Below are 27,765 nucleotides of genomic sequence, written 5' to 3'. Positions count from 1 at the left end.
TTTGAACCTTTGACAGGTTTGCTGTCCCTTGGTGTGCATTGCCTGTCTTCTCCCCTCTGCCTCTTTCCTGTGGTTGAGCCCTGGATGGGGATCCCAACAGAACGTGTCTTCCCATGCAGGAGCAGCTGGAAGAGTACAAGAGTGGCTGTGACCTGGAGGAAGGCTGGGTCCTGGTGTGCAAGCATGCAGAAGGAGGGGACAGGCTGGTCCCGGTCGAGTCCACAGAGAGGATCCAGAGGCAGCAGCAGCTGTTCGGGGTTGATTACAAACCTGTGATCAGGTACAGAGCCGTGGCTCACATCCTCTCTTCTCTGCATGTCATCATAACTGACATGGCTCCCTGGGCTGCTTCAGAAGCACCCATGCAACATCTTGCTTTCCTGGCATCTTGGGAGGGTGCAACAAGCAGGAAATGTCAAAATCCCCCTGCAGACCCTAACTTAGAAAAGAAATCAAGATTTTGCTGCCCACAGTGAGGAGCTGGAGAGGCGTTAAACCTTAGGTCTCTGTATTTTAGAGTCTTTAGTTTGTTAATAATCTGAACCTGCTGCCTTTATTTGATGTGTCGTTTTCCTTGCATGGAAGAGAGCACTGAGGTTTTCATCCAGCTATGTCTTGCTGCTTGAGATTTTGTTGTATTGTCTCTCAGCCCCTTCTGTTCTAGATTGTAAAGCCCCAGCCCACTTGGCCACTTCTTACGTTAAAATGAGGTAATAGGGAATTGGATATGGAGTTACCCTGTTTTGCTTGGTCACAATGCTTGTTATCCACACAGCTGGGTATGGACTGGAAGAAGTAAAGATGCTCTGAACAGAAATGGCATCTGATGAGACCTGATATGATGGAGGAAGGCATGTGGTGGGGCTTTAAATCCATGTCTTCCCCTTCCAGCTACTTCTCAACCACCTGCTCCTTTCCCCTGGGATTCTCTCACTCCTTTTCCATCTCGTTTCAGATGGGAGCAAGTGGTGGATCTGACATACTCCCTGCGCCTGGGAGCGAAACCCAAGCCCATGGAGCAGGATGAGGCCGCAGTAGAGAGGCTTCGGTACGAGCTGTTTCGCAGTGCGTGCGTGCTTCAGCTGTGGGTGGGTGCAAGCCGCTGTCTCTCCCTGGCTGCTCAGACAGCCATCCCTTGTCAGCTGGGGAGTGGGGGAAGACAGGCAGTGGGGAAGCAAAGGGGAGCAGGGCTCAGCACAGTTCCTACAGAACCAGAAAGCAGGGTGAGACCAAGGCAAGCAGGACATGGACTTGCATCCCCTGACCTATTCACCCGGCAGCAGTCAGTGCAGCCTTGCTGTCCCTGTGTCTCCGGACTGCTGACCTCTTTGCTCTGGTAGGTTTGTGCCTCCAACATGGACTTACGAATGCGATGAAGACCTGGTGCATTTCTTGTATGATCATATTGGGAAAGAGGACGAGAACTTGGGCAGCGTTAAGCAGTATGTGGACAGCATCGATGTCTCATCCTACACGGTGAGTAGCGTGTGGGGTAAAGGAGCAAGGCTGCCTCGGCCCTGCTGTGCCATGGGGTAGGGAGCATGCATGGTGTTCTGCCCTGCTCTGAGTTGGTCTGGTCTGTGTTTGAGGATATGGGAGGGACGGCATAGTCCCAGAGGGGAGTGTCACGCAGTGTGTTGTGTAATGTGGCCTCTGGAGGAACTATGCAAGCTGTGATCCCAGAAGCAAATGCTAATACTAGCTGCTGAGCTGGTTTTAGGGAGAGTTTCATAGTCTGCACTCTGTGTGATTCCAGAGCACGTTGGCAAGTCAGCCCCAGCTTCCCGTGCTCTCTGTACTGCTTGTTTCTACCCACAGCCCAGCAAATGGGAATGAGCCCTCTGGCTCTACGATTCATGACAAAAGTAGCCACTAAGGGGAAGTTAATCCTACCCTGATCTGATCCTCCCTTCATTCACTGCCCTTTTCCAGGAAGACTTCAATGTGTCGTGTTTGACCGACAGCCACGCGGACACGTACTGGGAGAGTGACGGGTCCCAGGGCCAGCACTGGGTGCGGCTCAACATGAAGAAAGGCACCATCGTCAAGTGAGGCACTTCTGCTCTCTGTGCTGGCTCACAGCTGGGGCAGGCACTTCAGCCCCTGTTCTGTGCATGAGTCTGTCACAGCCCTTCTCTCCCTGCCCCTCGTGCCCTGCTCTGGCTCTGGGCTTGAAAGGCACTTAGCCAGCATTGTCACTGGTACCCAGGGTCCCAGCCTGTGCATGGTACCAGTGTGACCAGGCCACAAGGGGGGAGCAGTGGTGGGTGCTGAGATGCAGAGCTGTCTTCTCATTTCATGCTTCCTTCTGCAGGAAGCTCCTGCTGACAGTTGACACCACAGATGAGAACTTCATGCCCAAGCGGGTCGCTGTGTACGGGGGCGAGGGGGACAATCTGAAGAAACTGAATGATGTCGGCATTGATGAGTGAGTGGATGGAGGTGGGGAATGTAGCGTGGCCCCTCCAGGGACCTGAGGCACTGGGCACCCCAACCATAAGCAGTCATGCTAGCACCAGCCTTGCTTAAGAGGCCCAGGGCCTTGAGGGGGGCATTCTGCATCTCTGCAGTTCAACAGGCACTGTGAAACCCCATTCCCAGCTCCTGCAAGCCTGGCCTTGATGGTTAGCACAGAAGTGCCAGTGCAACCCTATAGCTGCTGGGTTAATGCAGGCAGCTGTGCTCTCTTGTGGGACCAGACAGGAGCATGTTGCCTAGACCTGAGTCACCAGGAGGTTCAGACATTCGTGTGGACCGTGTTGTGGCAGTGATGGAGCCAGGTGACTGGCTCTGGGTTCCTCCTTCAGCCTCCCATCTCAAGGATGCAAGCCCTCTTTCCTTACCAGCAGCCAAGTGGATTTTGGCAGGATGAACAAGGGAACAGCTCTGCAGCCCGTCTGTCCTGTGCTTGCAGGAGTTACATTGGGGACGTGTGCGTCCTTGAGGACATGACAACACACCTGCCTGTCATCGAGATCCGGATTGTGGAGTGCAGAGGTAGGGCTGGGTGTTATGGCCACATGCATAAAGCACTTGTGAGGTACTGTACATTTGTTTTGTTCCCGTGGCTTGTACTTCCTGGCCCTGTTGGCTGTTTCAGATGAGATGTGAAAGAACCATGGGAAACTCTGGGGCAACCTGGAGGTTTGCAAGCCCTGTGCTTTCAGCCTGTTTTTCCCTGCCTCTGATTCTTTTGTTGTTGATGGTGGTTTTATTCTTCTAAACAAAGAAAATTTCTAAACAGAGGTATTTCAGGCTCTCAGTGCTCATCCCCAGAGCTGATGAAGATGGTCATGCTTTTACTTCTAGCCCTCTCTCACACAGTTGGCTTGCTGTGGCTGGAAGGCTTGCTTTCTCACGGGCTTAGCATATTATCTGCTGGTCTTCCTTTGGCAGATGATGGGATTGACGTTCGCCTCCGGGGCATCAAAATCAAATCCTCCCGACAGAGGGACTTGGGGCTCAGTGCCGACATGTTCCAGCTGGCCAACTTAGTACGCTACCCGCGCCTGGAGGGGACGGACCCTGACCTGCTGTACCGGAGGGCTGTGCTCATTCAGAGGTACTGCGCGGAGGGGGCACACAGCGGGGTGGCGCTGTCTGCAGCGATTCGTGACCTGTCTAGCCCAAGTAGGGCTAGAAGCTGTAAAGCTGCATGACTGCCCTTGAGACAGGCATCCAGGACCCTGGAGGAAATAGCAGAGGCTTTTGGGAACAAAGTGGGTTGTCTGGGATAGCTTCCCTACATTTTAAGAGGAATCTTGCAAGACGCTGAACTTGAGCTGCATGTTGCAGGTGCAGCATATCTGTGTTGAGGGGGGAGAAGGGGTTGGGGAGCAGATGAATGCAGTCCCTTGCGAGAAGTGCATGGTCCCTGCAGTGCCGAGGGAGTGGGAATTTGGTACCAAAGGCTCTGTGAGTTAAAAGGCCAGGCTGGGTTCTGTTTGGATCAGTTGCAGCTTTTCTGCTTGTCTGGAGTGCCTGGCCTGGAATAGGCTTACGCAGATGCCTGTCCCTCCAGGGTGTCGCAGTTCTGTCTTTGGGATTTAGGTTCATCAAGCTTCTGGATAGTGTCCTGCATCACTTGGTGCCAGCCTGGGATCACACTATTGGCACGTTCAGCAAACTCAAGGTGAGTGATTCCCTCTGTGTCTTACGGGGGGGGCTCAGTCTGGCAGGGTGATTGAACGTGGCAAGGGAGGCAGACAGTCAGTCCTTGTTGCCTTTAAAGCAGCTCAAGGGAAATACCTGGCTGAGATCCATTCATTAAATCTGTGAAAGGCGATATTGTTTCAGAGACTAGTTTCCTGCTAGAACACTGGTGTGGAAACGTGTAGCTATGCAGTAACAAGTAGAATGAAAACAGGACTCCGGGGTGAGAGTGCTGCATCCACAAAAGGACCCAGACCATAGCAGAGCCGGGTGTGTGAGCTGGGCACACATCCCCTCTGAGATCGCAGCCCAGGACACTCTGTTCCTGCATTTGCTGCCAGCAGTTTTGAGCTGGCTGTGTCCAAATGGCAAGGCTTCTTACCAATGACTATTTTCTGGCTTTTGATTTGTGTCTTTCTCATAAGACTCAGCTTGTCCCTCCAGTTGTCTGTTTTCCTCCCATCTTTTCCCAGAACGCATATGCCTGGCATTGCTAGGGTAGGCCAGTTCTGTGTGTTTCCAGACAGAACTCTCTAGTGTTAGAGAGCATTGCAATTCCTGTGCCAGCTTAGCTTAAGACCCAAGGCATTTGAGGATTCTTGTTTGTTTAGCAAAGCTTGGTTTGGTTACAGATAGGAGGAATAGTAAGACTTACGTTCCGGTGAGAGTGAGGGTGAGGGAGAGTCCAAGCAGCACTGCAGTGTGAGTATCAGATGACTGCTGATGGGAGAGAGGATTGGGCTTGGTATCTCCATTAAGCCAGAAAGTGAATTCTTTCAGAGACCGTAAATCATATGGAGCAAATGCCATCGAGGAGAATGTGGCTGTGTGTGGAAGGCAGAGCTTCTGGGAAGGGAAAAGACCTGGCAGTGCAATGGCTTCAGTAGGAAGTAGGTAATATTTTGGGCACTGGGCACTTCTGACACCTTGAACTTCCCCATTGGCAGCATATCAAGCAGTTCCTGTTGCTGTCCAAGAGGCGCACAGCTCTCATTACCCAGTGTCTGAAGGATTCAGAGACGAGCAAACCCAACTTCATGCCACGCCTCTATATTAACCGACGCCTGGCTATGGAGCACCGAGACAACCCTGCCCTGGACCCCAGCTGCAAGAACGCTGTCTTCACCCAGGTACTGCTCCTCCTGGAGAAGTCCCCGCTGCCCTGAGCAGCAGGGAGCACCCTAAAACCAAAATGAACCACATGGAGGAGGGTGGAGAGGGCAACTTGGGAGCTGAAGTAACCTGGTGACTTCAAGGCTTCTTCGCACGACTCCTAGACTGTAGTTACACATTGCTGAGGGTCCAGGAATATCTTCTAGGAGGGATTTGAGATATGTGAGCTGAAGTCTTTGCTCTGTAATAGACTTTGTGACATGTTGCTAATCCAGAGCGTAACAATTTCACTGCACTTAAAGGACAGTAAAGACTTCTTGTGTGACAACAATAATTCAGCTGCACACCATTCTGTGATTTTACAGCAATTCTTATCTTCCTGTTGTTGTTCTTGTCATCTTCGAAAGATTGATTGCTTGATGTGTGCACAAACAGCTCGCGATGCTCTGAGTTTTCATGTGTTCAATGTACCTCAGAGACTAGAAAGCTCCAAGCGGTGGTTGGGCTCCTAGACCATTTAGGGATCAGATTCAGTCAGTGTTTAGGGGTTTGAGACAAACCAGATTCCTTCCAATTTCCAGCCTTGGCACCAGTTCTGGAGAGGGGATACCAGCCTTGATCTTCTCTGTTGCAGGTATATGAAGGCCTGAAGCCCTCTGACAAGTTTGAAAAGCCTCTAGATTATAGGTGAGCAGCATCTGGGGTAGGGAGGGGATCGTGCAGTGCTGGGAGCTATGTCCTCTGTCACAGCAGGGTGTTTGGGAAGCACCTGTGTGTCCTGTGCTCTGGAGAGGGTTTGCTAGGGCAGGAGCCAGCTCAGCCATGGGATCAGGGCCTGTTTCCCAAGGTGTTTCCTCCATGCTGAGGATGCAGCTGACTCTGGAGATGGAGGTTTTGTCCTGTCCTAAGCCCAGGCTGGTCTGCCACAGACCCCTGGTGTCCCTGCTGCCTCTCCAGTCTCTCTTTGGGTCTGGGCACACTGAGCACCCAGAGGATGAGCAGCAACTCAGGCAGTGCCTGGTTCTCCACAGGTGGCCGCTGCGTTACGACCAGTGGTGGGAGTGCAAATTCATCGCAGAGGGCATCATTGACCAAGGTAGGGGCTGCGGGGCGAAGGGGCTCCTCTGGGGCAGAACTGGGGTTGATGGGGTGACTGTTGCTGCGGGGCTTCTCATTAACTTCCAGTGTTACTGCTGCTGGAGGAGAGAGGGAAGAGTACTGTGCTGGCACAGGTATCAGACGTCCGTTAGTCATTAGCAGCAACTTTGATAGCGCCAGTGTCAATCTCCAGACATCCACTCTGGCTATCCTTCTCAGGCCAGACCAGGGATGTTAATTCTATTATCTTACTTCCTCTGGTGCCGTAAGGCTGCGGCAGGAGCCTCCGGCTCAGCTATGGGCTGGGTTGGACCAGAATTCATCATCTATTTGCTCCGTATCTCAGAGAATCACCACACAGGGAGTTTCCATCATTAAAAATGCCATTCTTTTGGGCTTGCAGGTGGCGGTTTTCGGGACAGCTTGGCGGACATGTCAGAGGAGCTGTGCCCCAGCTCAGCAGACACTCCTGTGCCCCTGCCCTTCTTTGTGCGCACGTCCAACCAGGTGCTGTGGGATGGGGTACTTGAGGCAGTGCTTAGTGCTCAATGCTGTGCCTGGCAAAGCAGTGCTGTCCCTGTCCCCTCATGTGCCTGGGATGCACCTCTCTTTGCTAGTCAAAAGCCTTTCCTCATGAGCCCTGAAGGGCTAGACAGGTTGCTTTGTGACATTTAGTTTTAGGATAAGTTGATAAGTGTCTGGATACTTCTCTCACTAGGAATATTGCCAAGGATGTTGGGAGGGGTTTAGCCTTCTTCCATTGTGAGAATTCCCCAGGGTCACTACTAAAGCTGTTTGTGGTGCTTCATGCTGGGCTTAGATCATGACTCAGAGTTCTGACTCTTGCTCCTGTAGGGCAACAGCACCGGAGAAGCTAGGGACATGTATGTCCCCAACCCCTCCTGTAGAGACTTCCCAAAGTACGAGTGGATTGGGCAGATCATGGGAGCAGCTCTGAGGGGCAAGGAGTTTCTGGTGAGTTTTCAGCCCTGTCTGTGCGTGGAGATTTGCCACAAAGGGGGTTGTTAGTCATCTTCTGCAGCCTGTCCAACAGGAGCACAGATAGGCCCTGTCACGCACTGGGGAAAAAGGTGTTTGTCAGGATTTGGGGCTGAAGTATTTGGAGAGCTCACAGTGTGAGTTTTGGGAGATGCTGCTGGGAGCCTGGGAGAGGGTGTCTGGTCTCTGCTAACTTCTGTGTAGGCCGAGGTACCTGATGAGCCCTGCATGTGGACAGGAAGAGTGAGGAACCTCCTTTGTGGTTGAGCCTCATCTCCATCTCTGGGGACATCTCCCTTCTCACAGACTCAGCAGAATTTTTGTCTCCTTCAGGTCCTGGCTCTTCCTGGCTTTGTATGGAAACAATTAACAGGGGAGGAGGTCAGCTGGAGCAAAGACTTCCCTGCTGTGGACTCTGTGCTGGTGAGAGGGGCTGGGAGGTTGTGCCTGTGCTATTCCTTCTAGTGCTCAGCAAGACTGATTTGCTTCCCTGCCCCCATGTTGTACTTGCCTCTTCCACAGATGTGTTTAAAAAAAAAAACACATGCAAAAAGAGCACCTTTAGCATTTAATACATCCCTCAGCTGATACAAAGATGTAGTTTGCTGACTATTGCTTCCAGCACACAATGCCCCAGGGGCTGCTGAACAGCACGTGCAGCTGCAGGTCAGCATATCCCATGCTGTGCTGCTCTCAGTCACTCTAGCTTTGTCTGGGAAGGGAGGAGGTGCGGGCTCAGATACACCCCCACCCACTGGGCATCTCTCTAACAAGCACTTATCTGGGCAGGTGAAGCTCCTGGAGGTGATGGAAGTGATGGACAAAGACACCTTTGAGTTCAAATTTGGGAATGAGCTGACCTACACGACAGTGCTGAGTGACCAGCGCATGGTGGAGCTGATTCCCAACGGCAGCAACACCGTGGTATGCTACGAGGACCGCAAGGAGTTCATCCGCCTCGTGCAGAAGGCTCGACTGGAGGAGAGCAAGGAGCAGGTAATGCTGCCTCATAGCATAAGTTGCTATTGATTCCCAGAGACATTTATTCCAGTCTGTGTCTGATGGAATGCATCGCGGTTAATGTCCCCCTGTTCATTAGTGTAATAGCAGGAAGTCCTTCGCGGTGACTTGTAGCAGCATGAGAGACATGAGATTTTATTCCTAGCTATGATTCAGACTACCTGATCGAACTGGCGTGCATCTCCGTGGGATCCTGTTCCCCTTTCTAGGTGCCTTGGAACATTTGCTGAGCAGTCACATGGCTTCAGTCCAGTAGTCCCCGGGCTAAACCCTGAGCCAGAACAGTAGGCAAGACGTGCTGCTCACCTGCCTCGTCTCCTTTTCAGATCATGGCTATGCAGGCTGGGCTGCTGAAGGTGGTGCCCCAAGCTGTTCTTGACCTCCTCACCTGGCAGGAGCTGGAAAAGAAAGTCTGTGGAGACCCTGAAGTCACAGTTGATGCCCTGAAGAAGCTCAGTAAGTGAAAGGCTCTGCTGAAAAATCTTTCCCTGAAAACATTCTATCCATGCTGGGACAAGGGGAGGTGTGGGAGGCTTTTATTACAGGAAGAATATGGGCCACTTTGTGCCCTTAGCTGGATGCTGACAGGGGAAGGGGTTCCCCAGTCCCCGTGCTGGGCTTCAGAGGAGGGGTGGGACATCTATGGGATGCCAGTAACTGAGCTGTGGAGCTGAGACATGGATCTGGATGTGTTTTCTGGGGGAAGCCTGAGTACATGTGTTCCTCGCACCCTGGGTCTTTGTGCTCACACGCTGCAAGTACCTCAGAGTTTCTTCCTATGCTTGTAGAAGACCCATCGTGGGTGAGCAGGGCAGGCCGTGCTCTTATTTATCCAAGAGGAGCTGGAGTCTCTAATAAGTTCCTTTTCTGTATCCTTTTTTCAGCCCGGTTTGAGGACTTTGAGCCACTGGACACCCGCGTTCAGTACTTCTGGGAAGCACTCAACAACTTCACCAATGGTGAGTGACTTGTTCTACCCCTGCATGCTGGTGGGAACTGGGAGAGTGAAACCACCTTTGCTGCTGCCTGGGGAACAGCTGGGAACCAAGTAGAGCAATCTGTTGGGCCAAGGGAACAGCTCACTAACACTGGGGATATCTGGAAGTGGCTGTACTCAACCTCACATCTCCCTGGAATCTGCTGACGTCTTTGCTCTCCCTTCACAGAGGATCGTAGCCGTTTCCTCAGATTTGTCACTGGCAGAAGCCGCCTTCCAGCACGGATCTACATCTATCCAGACAAACTGGGGTGAGTATATCTTTTTTTTTTTTTTTGTAGACTGTGAGACTAACAGATCAAAGGGATCTGTGGTCTGCTCTTTTCTGTGTCGTTGGCTTGCTGGTTCTGACCAGCTTGTCACCTTCCCCAAGCTCTGAAACGACAGATGCATTGCCAGAGTCGTCCACCTGCTCCAGTACCCTCTTCTTGCCCAACTATGCCACGTAAGTTTTGATGTTTCTCTGCTTCTGGGAGATTCTGTGGCTGGGCTCTCTTAGTCTTGCTGCTGACCCACAGAGCTCCCATTGCTTTGCCCCACTAATGTTCCCCAAACTGTGCCGTGTGGCTGCTGTGATTTAATCTGTGAGCAGCTCTTGAAGCATAGCCTCCATCTTGTCATCTCAACTGGCAGATGTCGCAATGGCAATTACTTTCTTTGTGTTTTCCCCTCCTACCATCCCTAGAGCCAAGGTATGTGAAGAGAAGTTGCGCTACGCGGCCTATAACTGCGTGGCCATTGACACGGATATGAGTCCGTGGGAAGAGTGATGTTGCAACTTGACCAAGAAGCACGGACAATCACTTGACAAAACCATGCAGTGGGAAGAGCTCCCTTGTCCCCGCAGGATATGTATATATAATAAACATGTAGGTGTGAAGCCTGGCTCCCTGCAGTGGTAACCAGCACCGCTTTGGACACAGAGGTTTGGAACTTGAGCAGAGTGGGAGCTAGTTTGGAGTGTAAACGGGACTGTAGTCATGAAACCTTGTTCCCAGCCCTCATACATCAAAAAGGTCTGGTAGACTTCTGCAATGAGTTTCTTCTCCAAGCATCCCCATTGCAGCCTCATAACTTGCTCTTTCCAGCTGTGCTCTGCTCCAAAGAGAAGTGGGTAGGGCCACGAAGCTGCACAGCAGCTTACAGCACAGGACAAAACTGGGAGCTGCTGCTGAGACCACGGGGGTGCTCAGAGAAGCTCGCTGCCCTAGTCTGAGCGTCCTGACCACATTCCTTTGCCTTGTTCCTGCTGTATGTGAGGTCATGGAAATGTGATGATTCATCTAAGTATAAGAAGAAATGGAGCAGGCTGGTGACAGGTGCTGCAGGGGTGCCTCTGACCACCAGGTGTCACGACAGACCTTCACAGCACGACTGTGGGTGCTGTCGGGAAAGGACTCCCATGCTGTTACATCCCACAGAATCCCTTTTCCTGTGACCACCCAGTGGTTCCTTGCACAGCAGCAGCTGCTGGGGAAGCTGCTCCCCTTCAGGAGGTGGGAACTATCTACTCCCTCCTGCTCTGTAACCTGGTTCTGCATTCTGCCCAAGGCATGCCGGTAGCCTAGCAGCTGTTCTCCCGGGCTCTTTGAGCTGTGGTTTTCTCCTAAAAGCTTCCGTTACAATTAATCTGTTACGGTTCTCATGGAGATGTGCAGGCAGGGCCAAGCTCTTCTCCCAGACAGCAGGGGTAGGAGCAGTAGCAGGCATGGCAGCGCTGGGCTCCCCTCTGCTGTGGGGAGGGAGGTGGAGGTGGGCAGGGAAAGCCCACCCCAGAGGAGTGGAGAGGCTGTGGGTATCAGAGGTTGGAGCTCCTTGAGCAGGTGACGTGCTAGCAGGTCCGTGTGTGACTGGGGAGTGGGCAATGAAAGCCTTACAGCTTCAAGACCATTGGAAATGTTTCTGGATCTTTCCAGCCCTGAGCAGGGTTAGTCATTGCCTAGCACCGTGAGCTCCCAATGTCAGTCTGCTTTTAAACCCCAGCTGCACCTCCAGTCCACGTGGTCTGTCGGACTGTCACTAGTAACAGCCACTGCGTCGCTCTCTCTGGCTTCGCTGGAGTGGGGCTAACTAATGCTATGAATTAAGGTTTATCTTGTTTTAACACTTCCTGCCTTTCTCCGCTCTCTTGAAGGAGTCTGTCATCCAGAAATTGCTTCCAGCTGTAAATGAAGTCCTTCCCTTTACCACTTTCCTTGGAAACTGCCGTATTCCCAGACCTGTTGAGGGGAATTACCGAAAGGAGCGTAGGATCAGCAGAGGGCATAGGCTGAGGTCTCCTGCTCTGCAGTAAGTGGAAGGAGTGGGAAGTGGAGCAGGCAGGGAGGTTGTTTTTGGCAGCCATTTCCTGCAGCAGAGCCTTCCATATGACATGGTGGGTGTTAAGCCTGGTCCGCTGGAGCAGGTTTTCTGTAAATTACTGGTTATCTCAGAATTGAGCTCATGACTTTGCAGCTGATTTCAACAAGCAGTGTGTACAGGAGCAGGGCCTGTGTGTGAGACCTTTCCGCTCTTGTGGCTGTCGTATCCTAGGGTGTTTTGTTTTAAAGGGTCAGGAGTGAGCTGGTGAAAGGGCTTTGACTTGCTGGCTTGGCCTTGGGTCAGGAGTGCCACTGAAGGATCTTCAGCATCAAGCTGGGGAGCCCAGAAAGCAGCAGAGTAAGATGGGATTTGAAACGGGCATCCTTTCTGGCCACCGACAGGTTGGAATTGATCCTGCTGTCTCTGGCTTTGCTCACTTGACTCTAAGGGAGATGAGCAGAAGGTCAGGTCACTTACCGAGCAGAATTACAGAAGTAGGAGGAAAAATGGGCTCCTCTCTGGTGCTTTACTGCAGGGCAGGGGACAGACAGGTGGTTGATGGGCAGCGCGGAGATGGATGGGTAAAATAGCTCTGGTCACCTCCTCCAAAGGCAGAGGGTGAGCTGACATCAGCTGTGAGGACAGACAGGCTGTGTGTTATGGCAACGTGCTGGGGAATGACAACAGCAGTTGTTGCCATGTTTTTATGCTGTGCTGTAGAGACCCGTGAAAGCCCTTCCACTTGTAGGAAGAGCCGATCGCTGCAGTGAGGTCAGAGGACAAACGTGGCTCCTGAGTAAGGATCAAAAAAAAAAAAAAAAAAAAACCACCAAAAAACCCACAGATCATGATGTGCAAAGGTTAGCAGGGAACAGGGAGCTGCTAACTCACCTGGCTGTCCTCCGCAGCCTTGTACGTGGTGTTTTAAAGCCAATCACAAATAATTTCTGCTGTGACAGCCCAGGAAATTGCAGAAGAGGTCAGCCTGGCCCTGTTCTGGCCAATGTCAGGAGGCAAAATTAGGTGTTATTTCAGTCCTGGGTTACATTCCTCCTCCTCCTCTGATCTCTTAAGCTGTGGGTAATAGCTGTCTGCTGCTGTGTCTGACACCGGCCAAGTCAAGTGCCCCTGCCTGGGACTCCTGCTGCGTGTGGCCAGGGCCAGGGAGCCCTCCTGGGTAGCACGGGGAGCTGGGAGCAGGAACCAGAGGCTGCGCGTCCCCATGCCGTCACTGAATTTCAAGTAGGTCGAGATCAATTTTCAAGCCAGTGCCGTACTCAGAAAGGTGCTGACGCCTCAGAGTGGGGGTGAGGCAGAGCTGGGAAGAGGTGACGGCAGCATGTGCCAGGGCTGCCAGCTTGAGGGGTGTGCAGGGAAGGGCTGGGGGAGGGATTTGTGCTGTGGCAGCTCAGAGTAACCGTTCTCTCTCTCTTCCCCCTGCTTTCAGCTTGCTGTTGTCATAGAATAGCTTCAGGTGATGAATACGCACGTGTAGACTAGCTCGTCTTGTTATTCCACTAATACCCTGGAGTATGACAAGCTATAAATAGTTTGGCAGGATCTCTCTGCCCCTACCTCACGTAGGCTCTAAAATAAAGCGAACTAACTATTAACTCCTGGTGTTTCTGACAATTTGTCTGCTGGGGCTTCTGCCTGTTTCTGCCAGGTTAAGCAGTGCTGGAGATGGATGTTGTGAGAAGCAGCTGGAAGTGAAGCAGAAATTGGCCCTGGGGGGAGAAGAACCTGGCCCTAAGGGAAGCTCCTGAGCAGTAGCACTGCCAGGGTGCCAGCTGTCCCCTGGGGCTGCACCGTGCCTCTGCAGGCAGGGATGGAGCTGGACTATGACCTGCTGCGAGAGCTCGCAAGCACAGGAGAGGTGTGGGGACCTTTGAGCTCTGCCAGCTTCACTTTTGCTGCTACTGCACCCTAAATGCCCATCTCTGTGCCCAACCCAGGGCAATCCAGGTAGCGTGGGGTGGAGCTGAGTTGCTCTCCAAGTGTTGTGTGACAGATGTGACACGGCGTTACGCACTGCCAGCACTATGGGCTGGGTGGGTGCTGCTGCTTGTCCTGACCTCACTTAAGCTGCCTGGGCACCAGGGCTGCCTGGGTTAAAGCAGTTCTGGAGCAGGATGGCATGTCACTGTCCCCAGCGGGTGCTGGGTGCTCAGAGCCTCCCCATCCCCTGCCAGTCTCCCCAGGCAGCAACACATCTCCCAGCTCCTTTTTTTCCCTGTCCGTAGCCAACACCGAGCCTCCCTCTGCGCTCGCAGGGTCTCGGGCGGGGACAGGGCCCCGGGGACCGGCCGGGAGCGGGGCACGGAGCCGGGGCGGAGGCGGCAGCCCCGGGGCGGCCCTGCGGGGCCGGGCGCGGCCGGAGGCGGAGCCGGGCAAGGCGGCGGCCGGAGGGGAAGCGGCACCGGGAAGGGGAACGAGGGCGGGAGGGGAGCTACTCGGGACCGGTGGCGGCAGCACCCCGGGGCCATCCCGGTGCCCGGGGCGCGATGCGTGCGGGCGGGGAGGCTCCGCACCAGGTGCTGGGCCGGCTGCGGTTCCTGCTGCAGTGCAGCGAGTGCTTCCGCCGCGCCCGGGCGCTGCCCGCCGCGCTGTGCTACGTGCCCCGGGAGGTGCAGTACAAGATCTGCAAGGACCCCTCCGCCGCCGCCGCCGCCGCCGCCGCCCGCAGCCTGCTCAGCGTCTGGGACAGCCCGGGGCCGGCGCGGGGCGGCAAGCGGGCGGCGCGGGCCACCATCGAGGTGCGGAAGGGCGGCTGCCTCCGCGCCACCGGCGAGGAGTACTGCAACGGCGCCGGGCTCTGGGTGAAGCTCAGCAAGGTAACGGGACGGGCGCCGGACCCCGCTGCTGTGCGCTCTTCCCGGTGGTCGCGGGGCTGCCGCGGCTGCCGCCCGCCTTGGGCAGGGGTCTGCGCGCACGGGGCGAGCCGAGCCGTGCTTCCAGGAGCACCTGGAGGAGTGCCGGAGCAGCCATGAGCTGGACGAGGGCTGGCTGCTGGCGCGGAGGTTCGGGGAGGGAGGAGATAAGTTGGTGCCCGTGGAGCCCGCCGAGAAGATCCAGTGGCAGCACCAGACGTTTGGCGTGGATTACAAACCCGCAGCCAGGTACCCATAGATGCACGACCCGACCATCCCAAGCCCCTTGGGCACGTCCAGAGCAGCTCCTCCAGCTCCCTCCAGACACGTCCCTGCCATCCCGTTAGCCTCCGAGGCCACTTGCCTCTGAGGCCACTTGCCTGCGGGATGGTGCCGCCTTGTAGGCCAGCTGTGTGTGCTTGTGGCCACGCTCATGGAGGACAAACATAATGCCAGGGTATTCCTGAGGCACTTGGGTTTGGGCTGAGTGATGCTGCAGACGTATTGCTGTGATGAGAGCACTCGTATTTATTTGATTTGCACCCGGGATGCTCCCGTCCCTCCCGACGCTGTCCCGGCAGCCCCTCGGCGCCACTGCTGCCTCGGCTCCAGGCTGAGGCAGGAGTCCCTTGGGCACACTGAGCACTGACCTGTCCTTTCCTTCATGCCACCCCTCCGTCGGGGCCTCTCCAGCTGGGAGCAAGTGGTGGACCTGATGTACTCCATGCGGCTCGGTGAGAAGCCCAGACCCATAGAGCAGGACGAGGCTGCGGTGCGGAAGTTTCGGTACGAGCACATCTCCTGGAGCAGTACCACAGCGCCCGGAGGGGTGGATGATCCACCAGGAGCAGGGACGATGGCTGCAGCCTGGTGCCTTCTGCATCGCTGCCTCTCGATGCCATTCAGGCAAAGACGGCCTTTGCTCCGGGGACTGTCGGAGCAGTCGCGTGGCACAGTTTTTATTGGGCTGGGGTGGCCATAAATGCCCAGTGGTGGTGAAGATACAGCCTGCAAGCAGCAGCCATCTCACGTGCTGGCAGCAGGATGCTGGGGCTGCCCCGAGCTGCATGCAGCAGATGGGTGGGCTTGGGGTTCAGGCGGGTCCCCCCATCCCATTAACACGGAGCCCCCCTTAGGTCAGTGCCCCCAGCCTGGAGCTATGAGCACGACGTGGAGCTGGGACGCTTCTTGTACGACCACAGCGAGAGGAGCCCGCAGAGCAGGGACTGCATCAAGGAGCACATCTACAGCGTGGAGGTCTCCTCGCAGGCGGTGCGTAGCTCCTCCCTGCCCTCAAATCTTATGCGGCACAAGGTGCACGGGCATCCCACAGCTGCAGGTGGCAGTGGAGGTGGCTGTCACCTCCACAGGGGACAGGGGTAGCAGTCGGCTTTGCTGCTTTAGTGAAGCCCTCAGGAGTCAGGCATCTGCAGCCAAACCCCGTTGTGTCTGTGGGGTGCCCACCAGCCTGTGAGGGGGTAGTGGCTGTGCCCAGCTTGCTCTGGGCTGGAGCCACCATCCACCACAACCCAGCAAAGTGTGGGGCTGGCCCGGTCCTGGCCCCAGGAGATCCATCCTGGGGGTCCGTGGCATGCCCAAGGATGCTCAGCTTCCCCCCTCCGCTCGCTGCGCTCTTCCAGGAGGACTACAAGGCTTGTCACCTGACAGACAATCAGGCAGAGACCTTCTGGGAGAGCAACGGCTCCATCGGGCAGCACTGGGTGCGGCTCAACATGAAGAAAGGCACCATCGTCAAGTGAGACCGCGGGGCGTCCCCTCCCTGGTGGCGGTTGTGTGGGGCAAAGCGTTGTCTTCCTCTTGAGCGCAGCTTTCCCTGAGCTGTGGCCTGGAGCTCCAGGTCGAGGTCTGAGCCCCGGGAGGACACAACCCTGTCCCCAGCCCTGGGACATCTCTGGGGCATCTCCGTGCCCAGGCAGCTGGTGAGGGGAGGATATCGCTGCCCTTTACTCTTCTCATCCCCAGGAAGCTGTGGCTGACGCTGAATGTGCAGATCCACTCCTACATCCCCAGGCGGGTGGCTGTGTACGGTGGGGCACCAAACAGCCTGCAGCACTTGAGAACCGTCTTAATTAATGAGTGAGTAATGAGAGAGGAGCAGCCTGGGTCAGGCTTGGGCCAAACTCCGCGTGCCAGCCAAGTGCCTTCGTCTCTGCTTCTGATCCTCGCCTGTGCTGCGACAGCTAACCTGTGGTGTGCTTCCTCCTGGCTGGTGACTCTGGGGGTCTCTCCTCCTCTTCCTCATCCTCACTTCTGGGGCACAGCACCATTGCTGTCTCCTTTCTGAGCATCTCTGCTGAGCTGTAGCTGGCAAGTCCTGCAGTGCCTCACAGCTCCGTCTTCCCTGCACCCTCCCTGGCTCTGGAGCACCCTTCTCGAGGCGGGCACCAGCCTGCACCCACCACTGGGTGCTGGTGGTTTATGCAGAGGCACGAAGATCTATTTCCACCTTCCCCAGAACTGCCTTTTTTGGCTGGATCATCTTTGAAGAACAACTTGTGAGATCACTGATGGCAGGAGACATCTCCATGCTGCGTGTGTGCAGCCACAGTTGTTTCCCTGTGTGCTCATCGGTCTTTGAAGGGCCCTTGGCAAAGGCTCTGGAAGCACAAGTGAATCCTGTACCCAACCACTCATCTCCACCAATCTCTGCCTCCTTCAAAACACGCTGCCCTCACGCAGGAGCACTCCCGTTGCCCGAATGTTTGTGCCGAGGCAGCCGCTCACAGGGGCTCCTGCAGGACCCCCAGGACCGGTGATGTGCTCACAGCCGTCTCACCTTTCTGCCCCGCTTTGTCCTCGCTGACTTTGGGCTCTTTCCTGCCTCTTCTCTGGATGCAGCTTCCACCTCCTTCAGGACATCTCTGTGCTGTGGGCGGCCGCTCTTCTTCGCTTGATCCCCTCCTGCCACAGCCCTGGTGAGGCGCGGGGGCTTTTTGCACGGGCGGTGGCATGTCCTGGGCAGGGACCCAGCCTGGCCCTCGCTGGTGCTGTACCCCACGGCCCTGCTACCAGGCCCTGCCTGTGCTGCCTGCAGGAACAGCTACCAGGACGTCTGCATCCTCCGCGACATGAAGACCCACCTGCCGGTGCTGGAGATCCGCATCCTGGAGTGCCGGGGTGAGCCCCTGCTGTGGGACTGTGGCCGCCAGCCCTGCCCGGCCCTAACTCTGCAGCCTCTGCAGGTGCCCCCCTGGCTTTCCCTGCCGCACTGGCTGCTTTCGGGGGTCTGTCGGCAGAAAAGCTGAGGAATGAGCTCAGCTGGGCTGCCGCAGGTGCTGGGGGCTCCTCGCTGAGCCGCACCGGCCGCACGTCTGCACCTGCAGCATCTCTGCGCTTTCTTGGCAGACCAAGGGTGCGACGTCCGCCTGCGAGGGATTAAGATCAAATCCTTCTGGGAGTGGGAACTGAACCTCAACGCGGACATGTTCCAGCCGGACCGGCTGGTGCGCTACCCACTCCTGGAGGGGATGGACGCAGACGTGCTGTACCGGCGGGCCGTGCTCATCCAGAGGTACAGCACGGGGACAGGGACAGGGAAGGACAGCGCCCTGGCCTCCAGCAGGGCTTACACCTCTCTTAAAGTCCTCCAGCTCCTTTCTTGTGTGTGGCATTGACTGTAGCTTGGGGCTCCCCATCTAAGTACGGCTGCTATCAGTGCCAGGGGCCACAGTGCCAGCACCAGGCGTGTGGGAGGAACCCCATGTGGCATCCTCACCCTGCTCCTCCCCGGTCCCCAGGTTCGTCCAGCTCCTGGACAGCGTCCTGTGGTACCTGATCCCCATCTCCGAGGAGAGCATTGGCACCTTCAATATGCTCAGGGTGAGCATTTGCTGGGCTCCTCTGGGATGATGCTGGTGGGACGGCTTGCTGTGGGCTGGGCTGGGTGCCTGGGGGCTGCAGGACATCCCCGTTGTCCCTGTGTTCCCCCTGGAGCTGAGGTGGAGAGCCCTGCCTGGGGCTCCTGCTGGTGCGAGGAATGGAGGAGCTGAGCATCCCCCGCCACACTGGGGAGAGGGAGGGAGAAGAAAGAGGGCACACGGGGCAGGATCAGGCCTCTAACTGCGCATCCCCTGCTAGAGCATGAAGCCGTTCCTGCTGCTGTCCAAGCATGGCCCAGTCCTCATCTCCCAGTGCCTCCAGAGCTCGGAGAGCAGCCCACCTTCCTCCCTGCCGAAGCTCTACATCAACCGGCAGCTGGCCCGCGAGCACCGTACCCGCCCGGCGCTGGACCCCAGCGGCAAGAACACCGTCTTCACCCAGGTATGGGGGCACCCTGCTGGGTGTTTGCCACGTCAGCACTGCTTGGCCTCACTGCATCTCAGTCCCCTTTCCGCCTGGTGCTCCGCTACAGGTGTACGAAAGCCTGAAGTACTCCGAGAAGATCAAGCAGCCCTTGGACTACAGGTGGGTTTCAGCTTTGCATTTCGGGGTGTCACCTCCCTGGAGCAGGATGCGGGCACAGAGGGTGCCAAGTGCTGCCAGAGGGGGTTTACACGGGGCTGTCGCTTTCCCACAGGTGGCCCCGGAGCTACAGCCAGTGGTGGGAGTGCGACTTCACCACAGAGGGCATCATCGACAATGGTGAGAGCTCTCCCGGCCCTCCCCAGGGCAGCTTGTGGGACCCTGCTGCGGTGGGCGCTGTGCGGGAGGCAGCCCCGCTCTGCACACGCGGGGTGCTCCCTGCATCCCCTTTCCCCCTGGGGTTGGGTGGGGGGATCCTGTGGCCCCGTTGTCACACACTAACCAGCCTCTGCCCCCCCTTGCAGGCGGAGGTTTTCGGGACAGCCTGTCGGACATCTCGGAGGAGCTGTGTCCCAGCTCGGGTGACGTCCCCGTGCCCCTGCCCTTCTTCGTGCGCACATCCAACCAGGTCTGGCACCCCGGGGACACCCCATACCCAGCGGGCTCTGGGCAGGGGTTGGTGCAGTTGAATTTGGGCTCGGTGGGGACCTGCAGGCTGAGACCCCCTTCTGCAGAGAGCCTGCGACAGGTTCTGTGGGGGGATAACAGGCTGGTACTGCCTGGGGGCTCATCCCTTGGCTGCAATATTTTGGGGTGTCCTGTTTTAATGCTTGTAGGGCCATTGACTGGGATCTGCGCTTGGGTCCAGGTGATGGAGACGTCCTGGGGGGGTTGTGCAGGGCAGGAAAGGCTGTGGAGGATGTAGAAGGCAGGCTGTCAGGCTGGGCTGAGCCGGTCCCAGCGGCCACCTCGATTCTCCTCCTTCCTCTGTCAGGGTAACAGCAGCAGTGACACCAGGGACATGTACGTCCCCAACCCCTCCTGCAAGGACTTCGCCAAGTACGAGTGGATTGGGCAGCTGATGGGAGCAGCCCTGAGGAGCAAGGAGATTCTGGTGAGCGTGGCGCAGCCTGCCCAGCCGGCAAGGGGCTTTGACAAGGGTCAAACCCATGCCACCAGTCCCCCTGCCACCGTGTCCCCAGGCAGGGCTTGGTCCTTGTCCTGCAGTGGGTGCGGGAGGGCTGTGGGGAGGACACATCTCCTCTGCCTTTGCAGGTCCTGTCTCTGCCCAGTCTGGTGTGGAAGCAGCTGGCAGGGGAGGAGGTCATCTGGAGCAAGGACTTTGCTGCTGTGGATGCAGAGCTGGTGAGCGCTGCCGGGGCCATGCCGTGCGCTCCCGCGGCTGCTCCGGCTCAGCCGTGACCGCGTTGTCCCTTTGGGTGGCAGGTGAAGCTGCTGGAAGTGCTGGAGGGGGTGGACAGGGAGGCCTTCGACTTCATGTTTGGCAGAGAGCTGACCTACACGACGGTGCGGAGCGACCAGCACGTGGTGGAGCTGATCCCCAACGGCAGCAGCACCGTGGTGCGCTTCGAGGACCGCAAGGAGTTCATCCGCCTGGTGCAGAGGGCTCGGCTGGAGGAGAGCAAGGAGCAGGTAACGCCGTGTCCCCAGCCCGTGCAGCTGCAAGGAGACCCTGTGCCAGGCCCTCTGGGTATCCTGTGGCTGGTGTGGTCTTTAATGGTGGGTCAGGGGCTGCATGAGCGACCTGCCGTGGTGACGTGGTGCCCCTCAGGTGGCGGCCCTGCGGGCTGGGCTGCTCCGCGTGGTGCCGCAGGCCGTGCTGGACCTGCTCACCTGGCAGCAGCTGGAGAGGAAGGTCTGCGGGAACCCCGAGCTGACGGTGGATGACGTGAAGACGTTCAGTAAGTGCCGGGGGTGTCGTGAGGCCACACGCATCCTGCCCTGTGCTGAGCAGCAGGGGCGAGCGGCTGCCCTTCGCACGGGGCTGCACAGAGGGGCGCGTTGTGTCCCGTGTTAATTTCCTTTGCTGGGAGCTCCTGACGAAGCGTTTGTTCCTCACTGCAGTCACGTTTGAGGACTTGCACTCCGACGACTCCCGCATCCAGATCTTCTTGGAGGCGCTCAGCAACTTCACCAGCGGTGAGCGACCGCGCGCCTTCCCCGCTCCTCACCCGCCAGGCCAGGACCCATGGGGATGTCCCTTCCCCTCGGAGCATCCCGTGGTGGCTTTGCCCAGCACTCCTGGGCTCTGGGGGTGACCAAAACCTGTCCCCTGTCCTTCCCCAGAGGACCTCAGCCGCTTCCTCAAGTTCGTCACGGGCCGCAGCCGCCTCCCGGTTCAGATCACCGTGTACCCGGACAGGTCGGGGTGAGTCCGTGTGTCCTGCCCGGCCGTGTCCCCGCGGCACAGGCGCCTGACCCATCTCTCCTTTCTTTCTCCCAAGAACGGAGCAGCTGGACGTGATGCCCAAGGCCTCCACGTGCTCCTGCACCTTGTTCTTGCCCAACTACTCCTCGTGAGTGCAGCTGGGCACCGGGACGCTCGTCCTGCCTCCCGTGGGGACGTGGGGGGGGTCCGGTGCCCGTCCCCGACATAACCCAGCGACGTCTCGCCTGCAGGGCCCAGGCCTGCGAGGAGCTGCTGCGCTACGCCGTGTACAACTGCATGTCCATCGACACCGACGAGCCCACGGGACCAGAGGTGTCCGTCGACTCCCCTGAGCTGTGGGGACGTTTCATGCAATAAAAACACAACAAGGTGGTGCTTGTGTCTGTGGTGTGGAGAGTGTGGGGTGTGCGGGGAGCTGCGGGTCCTGACCCCTCCCTGGGCGTGGGCTCAGGGGTTGGGGGCCACCAGGTGCCCCCTGCAGCCTGGGTGTCCCCGTGAACTGATGGGGACATGCTCGTGCTGTGTGTTCTCTGTCCGAGGGGTGCACTCTGCCCTGCTGCCCCCATCCCAAACGCAGCGGCGTGCCTCTCCTGCGGGCATGGGAAGGCAAGGGGAAGGGTGGGGTGCTCAGCACCACCCCGTCTCAGCCCTGCACACCATCCTGTTATCCCACGAGCCTGTGCCTTCAGCGGCTCCCCTGGTAAAGCACCTGGGTGGTGGGATGAGCCTCCTGGGACGTGCCTGGCTGGGGATGCACCCCAAAAAGTGCCCACACGCAAGGCGACCCACAAAGTGCCCCCATACAAGTGACCCCACAAAGTGCCCCCATACAGTGCACCCCATAAAGCACCCCCATGCAAGGCACCCTGCAATGCACCCTGCAAGCTGCTGCCCTGCAGTGCACCCTATAACCCCTGCAGTGCACCCTATAACCCCCCTCATGCCCCCTACACCCCCCCCCCGGCCCCCCCCCAGGCCCCCCCCGGGGGGCGCTGCCCCCTGGACCCCCCCCCCGCAGATCGATGACTCGGCGCTCCGCAGCCTGCCCTCCTCCTCTCGGCGCTCCTCTCCCCTCCCTGACGAGGCGGTGGGAGGGGGGGCATCGATGCTCTCGGCGCTCCCCCGCCGCCCATCGGAGCCGCTCGGCTGTCCCCGCGCATGCGCGCTGCGCACCGGCGCCGCCATTGCGGTGCTGTCAGGGAGGCGCTGGGAGCCGGCGAGGAGCGGAGCGGAGGTAACGGGCCGGTAACGTAATTTAACGTGACTTAACGTAACAGAACGTGATTTAACGTAACTGTACCGGGGACATCGGCACCTCACAGCGGGCTCTGGGGGGCCAGGGGGCTCGGTTGGGCTCGGTTCGGGCCGGTTGGGCCCGGTTCGGGCCGGCCCGGCCGTGACGGGGCCCCGCGGTGCCGTTGCAGGATGGAGTTCCAGGCCGTGCTGATGGCGGCGGGCGGCGGCTCCCGCATGACGGACCTGACGGCCAGCATCCCCAAGCCGCTGCTGCCCGTGGGCAACCGGCCCCTGCTGTGGTACCCGCTGAACCTCCTGGAGCGTGCCGGCTTTGAAGGTGAGGCGGGGTGGGGGGGTAGGGGGCAGCGTGCTCACCCATCGGGTGTCGTGCGGGCACCGCTGCCAGCTGTCAGCCTCTTCTCGTCATCACGCCTTGTCACTGTTCATCAGGGCAGCGGCCTTACGGAGGCCTCCTCTCCATACCAGACCTGATTGTGACTGCTCCTCACCCACATCGTGCCCTTTACTTTTAACTCTGGGCCACATCTGTGCGTGCTCCCTTCCTGCTGCCCCCCTCACCAAGGGTTTTCTCATCTGCATGCTTTGCTTAAGTTTGGAGTCCTTCCGAGTGTTGTTAACCTGGAGTTTCTCTCTCGCTTCTTTCCCTGAATCGTTAATAAGAATGGCATGAGAAGCGTGTCGGCTCTCTTGGGATGTCTCTTGATTTGTTGTTCCAGTCTGGCCTGAAGTTCAGGGTTACGTGCTCTGCTCGAGGCATTTAGTCCTTGTTGCAGCACGGAGCTAAGTGCTGGCCTTTAGACAGAGTGGGGCAGGGGGAGCTGGCAGGCTGGTAGTGCTGTTTTCTGGGCCTTATTTCACAAGAGGGCTCAAGTGATAAATTTCCATGAGGTTCATTAGCATTATCTGTCATTGGATTTCTGTTTAGATTTTCAGTGATGGCCCAAGTCTTTCTGTGGTGTTCCCCATAACTTGTAAAACTTCCTGGTACCATTTGCGCCTCCAATTTTCACGCTTATACTTGTCTTTGCTTTTGTGCTTCTGCTTTTGTTGTTTCTTCTGGGTGACTGTGCTATTCTCCAGTGTGACTTCTTTTTCTAGCTGCTTCTCTTCTCTTTGAAGATGTAGGGATCAGCTCAGGATGTACGCGTGTTGGCCTTTCCGTACACCATACCATTTAGGGATGTATAGTTTGAGGTTGTTTGTTAATGACATTAGACATTTGTCTTTCATGTCGCTGATTCATGCCACTCACATAGTCAGCGTTAAGAAACAAAGGGAAAAATAAATGTAAACCTATGCCTTCGTTTTGTTTCATTAATAATTTCCTAAGAACTCTTCTATGCACTGTGAAAATTTGGACATGCAAGGTTGTACATGCAGCTTCAGTAAGCCGTCGGCCACCTTGCTTTTCTCTTGCTTCTGTCCTCTGACAAGCTGGTGATCATCTTCTTTTTTTAACTTGAGGGTTTGAGCTCTGTAGATCTTCTGTTCTCACAGCCTTTATTTTGAAAAATATGCTTTCATGCCACTATTGATACACTTCAAATATGCTTTTACCTTTTTTTCTTTTCTAGGTGGAATGAGTTTGTAGTTTACAAACTGCTCCACTCCCCTGCCAAGCTGGTGCTCGGCAATGGTTTAACTATTGTGCTGTAATACCGTGCTTGGTGGTGTTGCCCACAGAGGATTATACAGGATGAGGCTGGGCAAGAGGCATGGCTCTGAAACATTGATGACGTGAACACAGGGTCTCATTGGTGGCCTTTTGTAGGTCATACTGTTTTGGGATGTGCAGTTTGAGGTCATTTGTTAATGATGGAAGACATTCCTCTTTCATCTCGCTGATTCATGCCCCTTGCATGCATAAGTCCCTTTCAGCAGTAGTCCCCCACCCATACAAAGCAAGAGACATTGCTGTCACGTTCGTTAACAGCTTCCCTTCTGCAAAAGTTGTTGTTGCCAAAAGCTCTTGGTTCGGTATCATCACACAGTTACATTAGTTAAGCCTTTTGATAATTCCATCAGGTACTGCAGATAAATAGGATACATTCAATGTTGTGATTAATATATTTTTATTTGCTTGATTTCATTCCACTTTCATCTGTCCTAGAGGTCATTGTGATTACAAGGAAGGAAATCCAAAAAATGTTAAACTTGGACACAAAAATGAAGCTGGACTTTGTGTGCATCAGTGACAACGCGGACATGGGTACAGCAGATTCACTGAGGCATATTCACCAGAAAATTAAGGTATTATTACTGTTTTTATTGAACTTGACTGGAGGACATTTGTTTAAAATCACCTTTTTTTCATTGTGCTTTAATATTTTAAGAGCCGTACCATGTAACACTGTTGCAGGTAACTGGATTTTGTGCTCTGCAGAAGATCTGACTTTTGTGTGGGTCATCTTGTGGGGGAACTCGGGCAAGGACTAAGAATGACCACAGATGACAGCTAGGAAGGCTGGAGCAAATCCAGGCTGGGCACTAGCTGCTTTTTAGCCAGAGTTAGCTTTCTGGCAGGTTAATTAAAAGGCTGTATTTGTTCATACAGTGTTGATACAACACCATAATGTATGATAGCTGTTGTCCAGTTGGTGCTCAGGGAAGCATTTCTGTAGAAATGTTCTTTGTCGTCTTAGCTTAGGCAATACACTGATAAGTGAGCTTGGGTTTGGTTCTTGCCATTAGGCACCATTTTTCTGCTTTTGCTGGCTTGGTCTCCTGACAAGCTCTTAGATAAACAGTGCCCAAGTATGATAAAGAGCTGCTTATTGCAGTCAGATGCTGTTTTAATAAAAATAATAGTTTCTTGAGTTTTAATTTCTAGCTGGACAAGCAAAAACATTGCGGTGTAAGGTGGAAATGCTTCTTGGAGCTCTTACCAAGATCTAGGATGGGATTTTGTTTTTGTGGTTGCCATATACTTAATCTTTCTGATTTGTTCCCTGTCTGTTTAGGCCATCTTAGCCAAATTGGCTGTTTAAATAAAGGTTGCAACAGAACATCAATGGACCATATAAAGTCCTGAGGTGTCTTTTGTCTTCAGGCTCTTATTGAAGGTAATAAACTGCAGTCTAAGAGGCTGTGTACTTCCAAGATAAAGACGACAATCAAGACATGGTGAAAATTTCCAGGCAAATGTGGGTGTCCAGGTGGTACAGTGAGAGAGATTTGGCAAGGGATTAATGCACAGGCTAGAATAAATCAGAACGCAAAGAGAAGATGTAAAGGCAAAAAGCAAAATCAGCAAAATCACAGCAAATTAACTGAATATTTGTCATGTGCAGAAATGCCCTCTGTGATATCTGTTTGCTAGTATTTTTTTAAATGTTTATGCAGTAAGGAAATCTCTTTGACCCAGGCCTTGCAGTTTAATTGTCTGTTCAGAGTGATCAGTCCAGCTGTCTGGTTGTCCAGCCTTTTGGCAATCCAGGATATTTTGCTTAGGGGAGGTCTGAGAGACCACAGCAAAGCGTGTGGGGGTAAGAAAATAAACTGCGTCTTTAGAGGAGGCAGAGTTGTGTTTTTTTGTTTATTTCCCCCCTAGAAAAGGACTTAAAGATGATGTGAGGCAATGTTCAAAACCACACAACTTTTCTTCGGTAAGCTTGTGTGTGTGAGTGGCAGCAGTTGCTTCTCCCCTTTTTATTCCATGGCTTGCTTCTCTGGCCAGAGAGGGACATAGTGGTCTCTTATTTGAAAAAAGCCTATATTAAGTTCTTGAACAGATTGCTGCACTGTATGTTTTGGAGTCATTCCTCAAGTAAATACATACCACTTGCATGCCTCTTACAGGATATGCCATCTCCTGTGATAGAGGTGAGAGAACTACGCAGCACAAGTAGCTGAAAAGCTGCAGTATGTTGGCTCTGCCCGTGGTGTAGCAGGAGAGAGATCTCGCTAGAGAATGAGTTTCCCTGGTGAAAACAACTGCTGCTTGTGGCCATAGTTTGCTGGCAGGCTTTTTGCAGCCCATGCCAAAGGCCTGATGAGGAGTTTAAACTGGTTGCTGAAACTTTTATTTGTCACAAATTGAGTTAATTGCCCACAGACAGAAGAGCAAGTATGGTCAATAAAAATGAGGTACCGTGGCACAACATGGACAACTTGCCAGTGTGCAAGGCAAGCGACGTAGAGTAATGCCAAGGTTATAAATGCGCTGTACGAAGTGTGTGGAAGGCTAGCAGAGCTGCTGATCACAAATCCTGAAACATGGAGAAATGTCAGACCACTCTGAAGGACGGAAACTCATGACTTGCTGCCTTGTCTGAGTTCTGCCATGGCAGCACTGCTGCTTGCTGCAGTAGCAGATCTTTTTGAGGTCTTGCACCTTCATTAATGAAGTGTGATGCTGTAAAGATAAGATGGTGAGATTAGATTTACAGATTTGCATTTAGTAGCTTTATAAGAGTGCATGTGTGCAAAGCTGAGAGAAGGTGGATTTCATTGTTTTATCCCTTTTTGGTGCTGGCATTTTTGGGGGCAGGTAAAACTGTCTTGGTGTGTGGTGGCAAGCAGTTGACTCCAGCAGTCTCACTCTTTCCTGTTGCTCAGGAATTGCATGAGAGCACAGGAAACCTGATCAAGTTTTTGTTTGCAGTTCACCCACTCTACACACAGAGGCTATTTTGGACATCTTAACTTCCAGAGCTGGTATAGTAGATGTGTGCTCTTTGCTCTACTGGAACTCTTCCTGTTATCTTTGGCTGTCTCAGCCTACACTGGATTGATGAGGTACCAGCTTCATTAGGTGTTTGATATTGATTACATTTCTGAATGTACCTTTTTCTTGGATCCTTCCCACAATAAAGATACTGTGCTGAACTTGATTCCTAAAGCCACTTTTTTTTTTTTTTGAAAAAGTAATGAACAACAGAGAACTTGGTTTCAGTAAATTCAACTCGTTGGGTTACTAGGCCGGGGTGTCAGACTGGCCTGTTTGTTACCAGGATCTCTTTGACTGACTTGTGTGGTGGTATTCTGTTGTTGTTTTAAGATACTCAGTTCTGGTGTCTGAATAGTGCACACCACTAATAAGTTTGTCTGCACAACTCTGGGACAGAACTGAGGATTAAAGAGGTGAAGTAACTTACCTAGGATAAGTAAAGAAATTCATAACAGCACTGAAAGCTGGGCATCTTTCTCAGATCTCTCATGGCTTTGTGTGCAAGGTCATCTTTCTTTCCTGTGTGCATGTTGCATGCTCAGTTTCCTCACCTTGAAGAGGCCAGCAGGACAAGAGGCTAAATACAAGTTGAAACGGGGGGGGGGGGGGGGGGGGG

The 27,765-nt window shown here is 54.9% G+C and overlaps 3 protein-coding genes across 5 annotated transcripts in view; all 3 read left to right on the top strand.

Annotated features, from left to right (window-relative positions):
* The window catches only part of LOC118170733 (E3 ubiquitin-protein ligase HECTD3-like), a 13,374-nt gene extending 882 nt beyond the window's left edge, over positions 1-12,492 (top strand). Inside the window, exons 2-21 of the mRNA XM_035333233.1 lie at positions 120-280; positions 956-1,048; positions 1,341-1,476; positions 1,933-2,048; positions 2,315-2,428; positions 2,915-2,997; positions 3,397-3,562; positions 4,051-4,132; positions 5,100-5,282; positions 5,900-5,952; positions 6,297-6,361; positions 6,767-6,870; positions 7,219-7,338; positions 7,696-7,785; positions 8,152-8,358; positions 8,709-8,838; positions 9,267-9,341; positions 9,549-9,630; positions 9,753-9,824; positions 10,065-12,492. Coding sequence (XP_035189124.1) covers positions 120-280; positions 956-1,048; positions 1,341-1,476; positions 1,933-2,048; positions 2,315-2,428; positions 2,915-2,997; positions 3,397-3,562; positions 4,051-4,132; positions 5,100-5,282; positions 5,900-5,952; positions 6,297-6,361; positions 6,767-6,870; positions 7,219-7,338; positions 7,696-7,785; positions 8,152-8,358; positions 8,709-8,838; positions 9,267-9,341; positions 9,549-9,630; positions 9,753-9,824; positions 10,065-10,149 — 2,217 coding nt within the window. The 3' untranslated portion in view covers positions 10,150-12,492. The remainder of the gene's footprint in view (positions 1-119; positions 281-955; positions 1,049-1,340; positions 1,477-1,932; positions 2,049-2,314; positions 2,429-2,914; positions 2,998-3,396; positions 3,563-4,050; positions 4,133-5,099; positions 5,283-5,899; positions 5,953-6,296; positions 6,362-6,766; positions 6,871-7,218; positions 7,339-7,695; positions 7,786-8,151; positions 8,359-8,708; positions 8,839-9,266; positions 9,342-9,548; positions 9,631-9,752; positions 9,825-10,064) is intronic.
* A 1,587-nt stretch (positions 12,493-14,079) lies between these two features.
* LOC118171019 (E3 ubiquitin-protein ligase HECTD3-like) lies at positions 14,080-21,594 on the top strand. 3 transcript variants are annotated; one of them, XM_035333745.1, is made up of 21 exons: positions 14,080-14,514; positions 14,639-14,799; positions 15,244-15,336; positions 15,687-15,822; positions 16,191-16,306; positions 16,534-16,647; positions 17,606-17,688; positions 17,917-18,082; positions 18,309-18,390; positions 18,649-18,831; positions 18,923-18,975; positions 19,088-19,152; positions 19,338-19,441; positions 19,808-19,927; positions 20,089-20,178; positions 20,260-20,466; positions 20,606-20,735; positions 20,899-20,973; positions 21,121-21,196; positions 21,279-21,350; positions 21,454-21,594. In XM_035333745.1, the coding sequence occupies exons 1-21, from the start codon at positions 14,185-14,187 to the stop codon at positions 21,578-21,580; spliced, it is 2,583 nt and encodes an 860-aa protein (XP_035189636.1). In that variant the 5' UTR covers positions 14,080-14,184; the 3' UTR covers positions 21,581-21,594. The 3 variants fall into 3 exon arrangements, 2 of the variants coding, with proteins under 2 accessions (XP_035189636.1, XP_035189635.1); XM_035333744.1 differs by having other exon boundaries at positions 21,121-21,202; XR_004753005.1 differs by lacking the exons at positions 21,279-21,350; positions 21,454-21,594 and adding an exon at positions 19,971-19,994 and having other exon boundaries at positions 19,808-19,933; positions 20,031-20,178; positions 21,121-21,184.
* Positions 21,595-22,323: 729 nt separating this feature from the next.
* Positions 22,324-27,765, top strand: part of EIF2B3 (eukaryotic translation initiation factor 2B subunit gamma) — a 96,393-nt gene continuing 90,951 nt past the window's right edge. The window contains exons 1-3 of the mRNA XM_035333263.1: positions 22,324-22,457; positions 22,648-22,796; positions 24,591-24,730. Coding sequence (XP_035189154.1) covers positions 22,649-22,796; positions 24,591-24,730 — 288 coding nt within the window. The 5' untranslated portion in view covers positions 22,324-22,457; position 22,648. The remainder of the gene's footprint in view (positions 22,458-22,647; positions 22,797-24,590; positions 24,731-27,765) is intronic.

This window comes from Oxyura jamaicensis, chromosome 8 (genome assembly GCF_011077185.1).
Source record: "Oxyura jamaicensis isolate SHBP4307 breed ruddy duck chromosome 8, BPBGC_Ojam_1.0, whole genome shotgun sequence".
Lineage (NCBI taxonomy): Eukaryota > Metazoa > Chordata > Aves > Anseriformes > Anatidae > Oxyura > Oxyura jamaicensis.
Note: the sequence above shows the minus strand (reverse complement) of the source record. Positions and strands in the feature narration are given on the sequence as shown.